Here is a 12,107-nt window from a genome sequence, read left to right on the forward strand (position 1 = left end):
TAAAATAAAAGCGATCCATGTGTCACACAGATCTATCGTGGCTGTGTTGTCACATGACAAGCATGACGCGTCGCCATGGAAACATTAAGACGGTACATTCTAATATAATGGTCGCCTAAAGAAACTAACGCTGGGGCTCAGCTAGAATATTTTAAACTCATGTGCGAAAGGGTTTTATTTCTGAAAATGGCTAAGCTCAAGTGGGACTGGGACTATTTCGTGAAGATTGCATAGAAGTGAAATTGTGAAATTCTCACCTTTTTCTAGATCGAAACTGCCAATTAACTTACTGCTGATGAGTGTGATATCATGGTCCTTGAACTCGCCGGTGTTATGAAATGTTCAGTGTCTGAGATATTTGGTGTCATTGAGAATAAAGAACTATATATAAAGACTCGTATGCAGTAACAACTATTTAACTTTTTTTTTTTTGTCCTTAAAAAAGGTTTCACATGGAAGTGCATGCGAGCCTACAGTTCATGTGGAGAATCTGTTTGTTTGTAATTAATATATATGTTACAAATCATCAGAGTTTGATTTGCACTTCTGCCTGTTATTTTGTTCCTAGTTTGCAGAAGCTCTTCTAATGGGGGAGACTCATTCTCAAGTTATATATGAGCCACTACTGCACACATACATGAAGACATGGGTAAACCTCAGAATTAACTTAAGTTTTTTTATTATCTGATGCAGGGGATGGTGGATGTGTACTTTATCAGTGTAATAGTTAAACATCATATGCAAAAAAAAAAAAAAAAAAAAAAACTTGTTTGATACAAATTTTGTATTATTAACCAGTTTTAAAGTTTTACTACATTCTGTTCCTGAAATCCACAATTTTGAAATCAAGATAATCAATGGGTAATCAAATCAAGCACAACCTAATAAAACATGTTTCTTGAATAAAGGGTATTGTAAAAAAAAAAAAGAAAAAAAAAAAAGAAAAAGAAGAGCATGGTCTGTGGACAATTCATCTCAAAGTGCACCACAATTAAAGACAAAAACAAAGTGTATAAAGACATTTTACAACCTTTTTTTTAACTATAGAGTACATTTTATCTACTAAATGTATCAGTTTTGGGGAAAAATTTTTTTTGATCAAGAATCTTCCAGTTCATGTGTATATATATATATATATATATGTGTATATATATATATATATATATATATATATATATATATATATATATATATATATAAAACATTCAGATTTCGTTTTGTTATTAAAAACTTTTTTTTTTTTTTGAATGATTGAGCAAACGATTAGGAATGACACAGATCCCTGTCCATAATTGCAAATTTGGTTACTTCCGTTTACACTGAAATGCCTTCCGTTTATACTGAAAATTCACGCACATCCACATATGAAATCACTCGCATATATACATGTACACATGTTTTTCTCATCTGAACTGTATACGTTAGTAAATGTTATGGTTTATGTATGCACGAGTGTTTTATGGATGTGTATGCGCTCATCGAGTTTATATGTATGTGCGAGTGTTTAATAGGTGTATATGCACTGATCAAGTTTATATGTATGTGCGAGTATGTGCAGTTGTGTTTGTATGCAGCGAGTTTATATGTATGTGCGAGTGTTTAATAGGTGTATATGCATGGATCAAGTTAATATGTATATGTGAGTGTCTGTAGGTGTATGCACGTGTCAAGTTTATATGTATACGCAAGTTATTCACAAGTGTGTATGCATACATTGCTAACATTATATGTATTGGTATCGAATTCATATTAGTGTTCACGTGTATTTTATATATGTATTTTTGAACATTCAGTAGTATGCATGTATATGCGAGTAATTTATAGGTGTATATGCACGTGTTTTATGTATGTATTGATAAGCGAAGTTTGATTTAAATCCTACACGGCGCCTCATATTCAGTAGTATGCATGTATATGCGAGTAATTTATAGGTGTATATGCACGTGTTTTATGTATGTATTGATAAGCGAAGTTTGATTTAAATCCTACACGGCGCCTCATATTTAGGAATTAGCTCTTATGATGCTTACCATGGTTGTTTTCATTACATGCACATGAAAAAGGTATTCCTCTAGCTGTGTTTTTGTTTGTGTGTATTAATATAGAGAGCGCAAATGCAAATACTGGTGTCACCATCAATAAATGCCTCCATATACCTGATCTAGATTTCAAATGGGGAGGCTCATTCAGTCGATGCTCCCAGCCTCGCAAACAGATAAATATGCCCATATGAATGAACAGCGAAATTGTTCTGACCTCTCGATAGGAAAGGACAAACTGATGCGCCCAAATCAGTCATGGCCCAGATCCAATTACATGTTTTATGAATGTGAGGTATGAGTCGGGAATGTTAATTCAAACTCAGGTCAAACCAAGGGGCAGCGAAGCCATTTGGTCTAGCCTCACCGCATCATAAGAGCTGAACAATTGCCTCCACAGCCAATGGCTGTTTCTTCAGCCGTGGATGCTTTTGAGCCTGTGGACTTTAAGACAATACAGTTGAAACAGTGGATGTGCATCATAGAAGAATTCTATTCTATTCATTTTTCCGCCACAATTTAGGAAGTAGTGGAAGTGACGTTTTTAAAAACTTTTTGGATAAAATGCTGGATAAATGACTCCTTTGTGTTGCTAATGGTAATTTCATAGGTAGCATTTTCTGCATCCTAAATAGAATACATTTTATTTTCACACTTTTGGCATCATTTTACAAAGTTATACATTTAAAATGACAGAAAATATGTAAATGTAATAAATAATATTTTCTCATTTTATTGGTTTAAAGATGCTCTTCATCTAAACCATAGTCTCCCTGGTAAACAAATACACTGATTTAAACAAACAAGCAAAATTGTATTAATTAAAGGCAAGGTAGGTAAAAAATGTATAAAAAACTTTTTTTCCAAATTTGTTTAAACTTTATTTCTATGTCAATACATAATTAAAATGTAAGTACTCTGAAAAAAGAAAGTATAAAAATCGAGTGTCTGTAGACCTCTCACGAATGTTTTAAAGACAGCTCATTATTTCCATTCACTCCACCCCCTCCCTTCTCCTGATATTAACTCGCGTTTTATTTCTTTGTTTATCCAACGACTTTTTGTTCATTGCCTTTTCTTGTACTGCTACTGTCTTCCTTTTTTTGCCTGGTTTGCCTTCACTAACTGCATAGGCCGGTACTGTGAATTTTACTTGCTGTTTCTCTGCCATTGTTTTGGTATTCCTAGGATCCGTGCCTCTTGAATTCCTCAAATCAAACGTGCGCGCGCAAGTGGGCGGGTCATGTGTGGCAAAAGGGTGGTTGCCATGGTTGCGAGAGAGTGACAGTCGCCTAAGCCAATCCTATGTTTCGTCCCGAATGGAAATAATGAGCTGTGTTTAATACAGATAAAACGGTCTAGAGTCACTCGATTTTTATACTCTCTTTATCAGAGTACTTACATTTTAATTATGCATTGATATATATAGAAAGTTTAATCAAATTTGGAAGAAAGTTGTTTATAAAATTTTTACCTACCCTGCCTTTAATTAAGGGCAAAATTGTTTATTGTGGTGAAAATAACTGAGACAGCGATAATTTTTACATTAATATAAATCACACAATAAATATTTCAATTGTTATACTTTATGTATGTTATTATTATTTGTATACTAAATTCCATTGTTTTTATTTTCAGAAAGTCTGCAATGTAAAAAAAAAATTCCGATCCGTGATAATGTCAACAGGAAAACTTGTTAATTGGTTAAGGGTATCTATAGATACGGTGAATAACGGTAATTCTACAGTAAAACACTGTAAAACTGAATTATTTTTTTTTTAAATTAACGTTTATTGCATTGTTCAGGATACTGCAAGTGATACTGAAATATCACTGTATACACCTTCCATATTTAAGTATTTCCCACCTCAGCTTGTGGAAGAGCTGTTGTGTGTTTGTGAACTTTGGTTCATCATGTGACATTCACCTCCTGTTTTTGGTGGTTGTCAGTGTATTACAGTAGTACAGAACATATATTAGTAATTCAAATGGTTGGTATACATATATCAGTTATTGAAATACCCTTTTTTTGCTGTAAATTTAAGTCAAGCCTGCTATTACTACCGTATTTTTTATGGTTAAGTTCTGGCAACCACAGCTGCTGGTATTTTACAATAAATGTCAGATTTATATATATATATATATATATATATATATATATATATATATATATATATATATATATATATATATACACAGTATGGTATCTATAATATCAAAGTTGTTATAATAATAGAAAAGTTAGTGAAAAGTTTTGATGTGAAAAAGGCTGAAAACTATTAACTTTAATAAAAAACAACCCCTGGGGCGTAAGCGACTAAATATGATAAAAACACTGGGCTTTAAAGAAAACTGGGCAAATAAGATACAGTCACAATTTCAGATTGCTGGCCGAGAAGTGTGCAGAGAAATCAGAATAAATACCTACAAACATGGGAAAATGAACCACCCTGTACCTGAATTCTCTTTCAGAACTCAGATGACCTGCTGGTGGCTTCAGCCGAATGTCCCAGTGATGATGAGGATCTAGAGGAGTGTGAGCCTGGCACTGGTGAGTACAAAACACACACAGCAGCACTGAGGCCATACAGGCCCACACAAGCTCCAAACACTCACATGCAGCATAAACATCAGATCAAAAAAAAAAAAATGTCATTTTTTTTTTTATTACGCAGTGGATTTTAATGACTGGCTGATATGTAGTGCAGTTCTGTAGATAATTCCTAATTCTAAAACCAGCAAGAGCTTCCATTTTTCATTTTTTGTCAATTTTCAATACTGTTAAGTATCTTGTGTGTTCAGTAAAAACCATGTTTTACATGTAAAATGAAACAGTTGCAAATATTCAGGAAATAGCTTAAGTTGGATCTAAAATATGGTGTCAATTTTAATTTGTGTTTCTATGTGAATTATGTTTATAATGTTTTTCTGCTAGCACTCTTCCCTCATATTAACCCCATAGATGCTATAAACAAAGAAGTATACTTTGGAGCTCATCAGGTCATTTAGGAACTAAATTATGAGCTGATCTGAGTTTAGACTAAGTGTTATATTGCTTAAAGGATGGCCTTCTACCATCTGGGCTATTCATAATGCTGAGTGGCCATTCCACTCCATCATTAGGTTCTGCTTTGAGCAGTCATATATCAGTAAAATAGGTGTGACGTCAAACCGTGTTGCATGGAATTATTACTCTGTGCTCAGCTATTTCTCTTGTGATTGTGCGTTATGTTGCAATCATTCAGTGTCGTTGAGTGGTTGAGTTGTTTCTGATGGCCCATCTGGAAAATCAGCTGTTGATGTTGGACATTTGTCCAAGCCTTTGGTTTCATTTCAGATTATTTTAGTTGAATGAAATGTTGGAACATTAAACACATTAACCCAGACATTTCTTATTAAATAATTGCTACAACAGCCCTATTTATTGGCTCTGTCTCAAAATCTGGTCAGCTGCACGCCTCGCTCGTTTGTGTGTCATTTGTGCAATCTTGTTCAAAACCGTACAACATTTAAAAATAAATAATTTGACCAATTATTTAAAGTATAACTTTTTTTGTTTCATAGATAAGGCCATCCCATAATGTGATGTGATAAGCTCAATTCCAAGTTAAAATTAAAGTTATCTTTTTTCCCTCAATTATTAAAGACATGATGAAGTTTTTTTTATCATTAAGGAGTTTGTGGTTGGGAAGACATTTCATGTTTTTGTATTTATTGATGAAAATATAGTATTTATTTGATAATGGTATTTATTTGCAAAAAAAATGAAGTAAATGTAGTAATAATTGATTAAAAAAAGAGTAAGTAATATGTAATCTTTTTACTGTTAAAAATAAAAAATAAAAATCTATAATTTAGTTTGATGCTGTGAATGAAGTTAAAGTTTTCAGCAGCTATTACTCCACTTTTAAATGAACCATTCACTCATTCAAAAAAAAGCTTATTTGAGACAGAAATCTTTCCTAAAAGTGTATATGGCTTTACTACATATTTAACACTTTTGATCAGTTAAATATGTCCTTGGTGGATAAAACACAAAAATAAGAAATAAAACTTACTGACCCCAAACATTTGAAAAGTAGGGTGTATAATTAAAATGTTTTTTGGCTGTCTGTGTGCTTTATATTCAGTTTATCAGCTTAAACACATGCCAACATCAGAATCAGAAGTTTCTGCCTTAAAAGAGCCTCTCAGATCTCATATCTGTCAAATCCACTCATGAGATTTAATTTTGTTTGTAATAAGATTTATATAGACAATTCCCTATATAGCATTACACAGAAATCAGCTAACTAGGTTTTGAGACACAGCATTTAACTTATTACACAATGCGCATATGCTGAGGATTTAATCATTGCATAGTGAAATCTGTCAAATTAACGCCTAGAGCACAGATGGGTGTCTAAGAGTTTAAAGGGGAGAACATTTGTGCTTTTAAAGGGACCATCTTACACACCTTTGTTTTTTGTAATTTGCTTTTTTTCCATGCAAAAATCATGCGGCCTATTTGTTGATGTAAGTGACCCAAACTCCATAGTTTGCTATCTTGTTTAACCAAAGAAGAGCCAAGAGCTATTCAAGATATGAGTTGGACCTGTTTTAGATGTTAATGTAGCGATCTAGACATGTTAATGTTAGTCATTGTTTGAGTAGGTTTAGAAAATACTGTAGCAATGTGAATGTAAAGTAGTGTGTGTAGAATCTGTCTTAAAATAAATTGCACAGAATAGAATTCTAATTGTATTATTAATAGAGTGCGCGTGTATGTGCATGTAGACCTTCTCGAGTCCTTGCTAATTGTTCTTTCTCCTCTCTCATCCCAGGAGGTGAACTTGTGTTGCCCATAATTACCGTGGACACCCAAGACCCCCTTCCCATAGCCACCCGTTACCCTGCCATCCCCGCCCCTCCCACATCCCTGACCCCTCTCCAAACCACCAAAGAGTCCCTTGTCCTGTCTGACCCCCGCCCTCCATGCCCTCCGGACCAGGAGGATTGCGGTGACCCCATGGAGGTATCGGCCTTCGGCTCCGGAGAAATGACGGAGTCCGATGACGAGGACTTTTACAAAAACTCCCCCATGGTCACAGACAGGACGGTCCTACCGCCGCCCCCCGCTGTGGGCAAGAGCGGAGGGCAGAGCCCAGGTGACCACCGCCCTCCCATCCCCGGCCCCACCACTCACCCCAACCAGCTTCACATCCCCGCAGGCAAAATGAACACCCGTGACCAGGTGCTCCTGCCGCCTGCCCCGTCCTCCCGCCACACTCCAGGGTTAACCTACCCGCCTGGTTTCCCCCATGTCCCCACAGCTCACCCCACCGACCTGATGGAGAAGGGCCACCCGGGCGCCGTGGAGGTAATCAGGGAGTCCAGCAGCACCACAGGCATGGTGGTGGGCATCGTTGCGGCTGCCGCCCTCTGCATCCTCATCCTCCTTTACGCCATGTACAAGTACCGCAACCGAGACGAAGGTTCTTATCAGGTGGACCAGAGCCGCAATTCGGGATCCGAAAGCAACGGCGCCGTGGTCAAAGAGAAGACGGCGAGCACGACCGCGGCCGTCGCAAAGACGACCACCAAGGGCAAGAAGAATAAAGACAAGGAGTACTACGTCTGAGAGAGACAGAGGAGGAGGTTTACAGACAGGAAGTGTGCTGAGGATTTCAAACCTTCAAATCACCTCCTCTGCATCCTCGAACATTTAAGCCACACAATCTTCTGTTTACTTCTCCAAACGTTTTTCTGCCACCGAAAGTAAGGGAATGAGGAGGAAGGAACACTGAGCGATAGCTCCTCCTTTCATTTCTGTCTTGCGAAGCCTTTGTTGTATGTAATTTTATCGCTATCATGTCTAAAGAAAATCTTCCATTACATTCCAAATGATGTAATGCCCTCTTTGCGATTAAAAATTTATGTTTCGCGTGGTCCGGGTCTCCACGGGAGAGAAACAAAACACCATGGACAGGGAGAGAAAACCCGCCGGTTTAACAGATGCCTCCACCACACATGAGCTTTTGGTGCTATTCTTGAACGTTTGTTTAATATTATCTTCACAGAGTTATGAAATCGAGATCTTCAACGAGACGTTCGCTGGCCCTCGTTGTAATAATTCATGAAGGACCGAAGCGATTGTGTTAGTTATTTGCACGAGACAAGCAGATGCTCCCATCAGATCTTGTGGAGATGTTAAATCTGACACCTTTTTTCGAAGGGAAAAAAACGTGTTCGGTTGGAAAGGCGGCGGATAACATCACATCTTCTGTCTCGTTCTCTGATGGAGCCGAAGAGTTTGAATTCATTTCCACCCTGGTACCCTTTGTCAGTATAGAAATTAGGATTTATCTCTCTCCGCCATAAAACCCATGAATTTAATTCTTTCTTTAGTGTTTATCCACCATGGTTTTCTAAACCCGTCCTCGCTTAGACAGCAACACCTCCACCAGCAGGTGTAGAAGAGCTCAGAAGGTTGTTAGAACTTAAAAAGGCGAATGAAAGGCATTCAGTAGGCATATCTGTCTTTCTCTCTCTCTCTCTCTCTCTCTCTCTCTCTCTCTCTCTCTCCATGGTGCCAGAACATTGTGATCTGTTGGGCTACTAATTGAGTTCCATGCATGATGTATTTACATTCAGCTTTCCATGGGGGTTTTTTGGTATGAAAAACAAAAAGTTAATAACTCTCATCTCACCCGGAGGGATTCATGGGCGCACCATTGGCGAGCACGACGCAGACAAAAGAGACCTCAGAAAGTGGGACTGTCCTGAACTGAACATCAGCTTGGACAAAAGATGTTGTATCTATGTAAATACAGGACATCGCTGAAAATGTTTCAGGAGACAGGTTTGTGTGTATCGTGCATACGGTTCGTCTGCGTATGTGCGTGTGCGCTTGTGTGTGTGTGAGTGTTTGTCCTCGTTCGTCCTCCGGCATGAGAAAGATATACGCAAGACTACGAGAACTCTTTCTCTTGCCTCCTGTATTCTCTATGGTGTGAAACTACAGCCCAATACCCATCCGAATGAGACTACAGACAGTGAAACAAACAGGATAAAGAGAATGGAGACAAAATCATATTTTGAGAACTGTGTGATGTCTCTTCTAGGAGGGAAAAAAAGGAACTCGTTCTCATTGGGATGCCAGCTCACCACCTCCCAAACTTTAAAAGAAAGCGAAAAGGAGCGAACTGACAAGACTTTTATGGATAAAGCAGCACAACCTTGTGTCCAGACTTTTGTATTTAAGGACACCTCCTGGAAAGGAGGGAAAAAGGAAGAAAAAAAATACAGTATACTGTCTAGATATTTCTTACATTTGAAAATATGTTTTTCCTGAATTGACATTCCTTGTTATAACAAAGCAGTTTTTGTTTAGTCCTTTCTCTGCAAATGAAAAAATAAATAAATAATGTTATTCACAATAGATATTAATTCAGTTACACAAAGTGATTTTCAAAAGTGAAATTCTGGGGTGAGGGGGTGAATAATGTTTTAGGATTTTATTGAATTTGGTAAAAAAAAAAAAAAAAAATGAAGCATTACACCTAGCCATGCCTCCATTTTACATTTGGGTTTTTTGTTAAGTCATTGACAGGGCTTTTTTTTTCTGTTTGTGTTTTCGTTTTGTTTGTTCTTTTAAGATATAATTGTCATTTACCTATGCTGGTCAAAGTATATTCCCGTTCTTAATGTAATTGTAAAGTGTTACTGTGAGATGAAATCTAAATATGTGTACATTGACAGAGGGAAAAATACACTTGGTTCTATACTTCGTACTGATTTGGTCAGTGTGGTCTCTTTTATTTATCCACTGTAAGAACTCTGACGCTGTGCAGTCAAGCCCTTGTCTTACATGGCAGTTTCATCATCTGGTCTTATATATTGATGTGTTCCTACTCCAGAAGATTCCACATACTGCTAATACAAAGAAGTCTTTAGATTCCTCTACTGTCACAACTGCTAAGATCTAGGTTGTCGGGCCTCTAAACAACACTCTTCTATGGTCTTGAAGGGAATGCGGCCCCCACATTTTCTTTCTCCTCATTCTGCACGCATTGTATATTATATGCTCATGAGGTACTTGTTTCCGAGCTAACTATACGCACTGCAGTACAGATGGAGCTATTTAAAGGCTAGAGCTAAAAGCATGCTTATGGAGAGCAGTTTCCTGGAATATGAGGCAGCTTGAATTTGGAAAAGATTCAGACTGATAAGGCTATATTTGGAACGAGCCTTTAAAAGCTGTGTAGTGTTGATTGCTTTCAAATGATGAAAGCTGGCCGTGACACACTTCTGTTTTCGTCATTATTCTGGGTCTATTGTAAATTGAGTTGAGTAAATTGCATTTGGTCAGTATGTACAGAATACACTTAAGTACAGCATTTAGTTAAATGGGTGTTTTCATTTAGTCAGTAGTTGTGGTTTCAATTATATTCTAGCAAATGCAAAACTGAATTACCAACTCTGCCTACTATGAAATGGATGATTACATGAAAATCAAAATGATGAAAACAAATAGATGCGAAGTTTACATATATATATATATTATGTACTGTAGGCCTTGTGACCTGAAGTGTTTTGTGTTGTCAGAAAATAGCACAGTATTACTACAAACAATTGTTTATACAAAATATCAATATATATTAAATTATATATGTGTATATATAAAAATACAATGAGTGTATTCTGGTAGATCTATGGTAGATTGCATGAAAATCACAAGGATAACGCCGTAAATGCTTAACTTAATATGACATAATGACATCATGTCACAGCTGATAGGTTCTCTCCTGTATCAGTAGCCAATGAGCTCTCTGCTCAACATTCAAATGCTTGGATAGTGTTGGCTGTAGCAGTAGCAGCGCACTTTAGTAACCCTCCACCTTCCCCAGCTCCACCTGTATAGATCTGTTACAGGGTGATTCATATACTGTATGTTATATGTGCAGCAACAATATTTCTTACATGCTCACAGCTGCATGTTGTAGATGTATTGGAAGTAGCCACTCTCAGTACTATCTCGGATCTATTCCACCAAAACCAAATACATTAACATTGTCAGGTCAACAAGGCAGTAACAATTTAAACAAAAGATTTTAATTTTGAACTTATTCCTTTTAATTAACTTTTAACTATTTCTGCTTTTTTTCTGATCATCAATTATCAAAACTTGGTAAATATTTTTACGCCTTAAAAGATCCCATGGATCATTTTTTCAGGACATTTCAAGTCTTATTTTGATGTTACAAAGTTTGAGAGTTGTTTACTTCCTTTTTTTTAAATGAGTCTTTCCATACACATTCAGACTGATTTGCAAAGGCAAGATTTTCACATGAACCTATGACAGCCGATTAAAAGAAGTCATATCCATTCATATCACGATGGAGGCATTGCCTCCTACATAACTTTCCCCATTCATTCTCAATGAACCCCCACTAAACCCACCACACGCTTTAGGAGGACTGTTAAAACTCAATGGGCTTAGGGGAGGCTGTAACCTTATACTCGCTGGTATCGCTGTTGGACAGTATTTCTTTATTAAAAACTAGTTATTTATACACATTTTAATGTTGCCATATTTTGTCATACTTGCATTTTTTTTCTTTTTGTACTACAAATTTTTATCTCATCCAGTTTTTTGTGGAGGCAATACCTCCCTTGCCTCCTCAGGGGAAACACCTGTATATATATATATTGCATTAACAAGAGCTTGTTAGAGATAGAATGTTACAAGACAGCCAACTAATATCAAGACAGCCTTAAGGCATGTATTGATCAATAAGTAGTGGGACAGAATTAGTGCTTTTCAAATAAAAAACACAAGCTTTGAAACTGAAAGCAAGGCAAGGTTACTCACTTATTGCTGCAGTTACTTTTTAAATGGTGATTCAACTTTCAAACCCACATTAGGAATGAGACAAAGAAAAAAAGACAAGGAAAACCTGTCAGCACATTCTGATGCCGTTCTACGCCACATCTTTCCAAACTCAACTCTGAGCCCTGAATTTGTGATTTGATGAATAATTTAGTACTTGCTTCCAATTTTCCTTCAAAGCAGAATGAACTCAAATG

At 36.8% G+C, this 12,107-nt stretch overlaps 1 protein-coding gene across 18 annotated transcripts in view; it reads left to right on the forward strand.

The window, feature by feature from the left end:
- nrxn2a (neurexin 2a) overlaps positions 1-9,567 on the forward strand; it is a 336,553-nt gene extending 326,986 nt beyond the window's left edge. For 11 of the 18 annotated variants that reach the window (XM_026195934.1, XM_026195941.1, XM_026195936.1 and 8 more), the window contains 2 exons: positions 4,512-4,590; positions 6,863-9,567. In XM_026195934.1, the coding sequence (XP_026051719.1) occupies positions 4,512-4,590; positions 6,863-7,659 (876 nt within the window). In that variant the 3' untranslated portion in view covers positions 7,660-9,567. The remainder of the gene's footprint in view (positions 1-4,511; positions 4,591-6,862) is intronic. The other 7 variants (XM_026195944.1, XM_026195946.1, XM_026195947.1 and 4 more) reach the window with 1 other exon arrangement.
- The last annotated feature ends 2,540 nt before the right edge of the window (positions 9,568-12,107 follow it).

Source organism: Carassius auratus, chromosome 21 (assembly GCF_003368295.1).
Source record: "Carassius auratus strain Wakin chromosome 21, ASM336829v1, whole genome shotgun sequence".
In the NCBI taxonomy this organism is placed as follows: domain Eukaryota; kingdom Metazoa; phylum Chordata; class Actinopteri; order Cypriniformes; family Cyprinidae; genus Carassius; species Carassius auratus.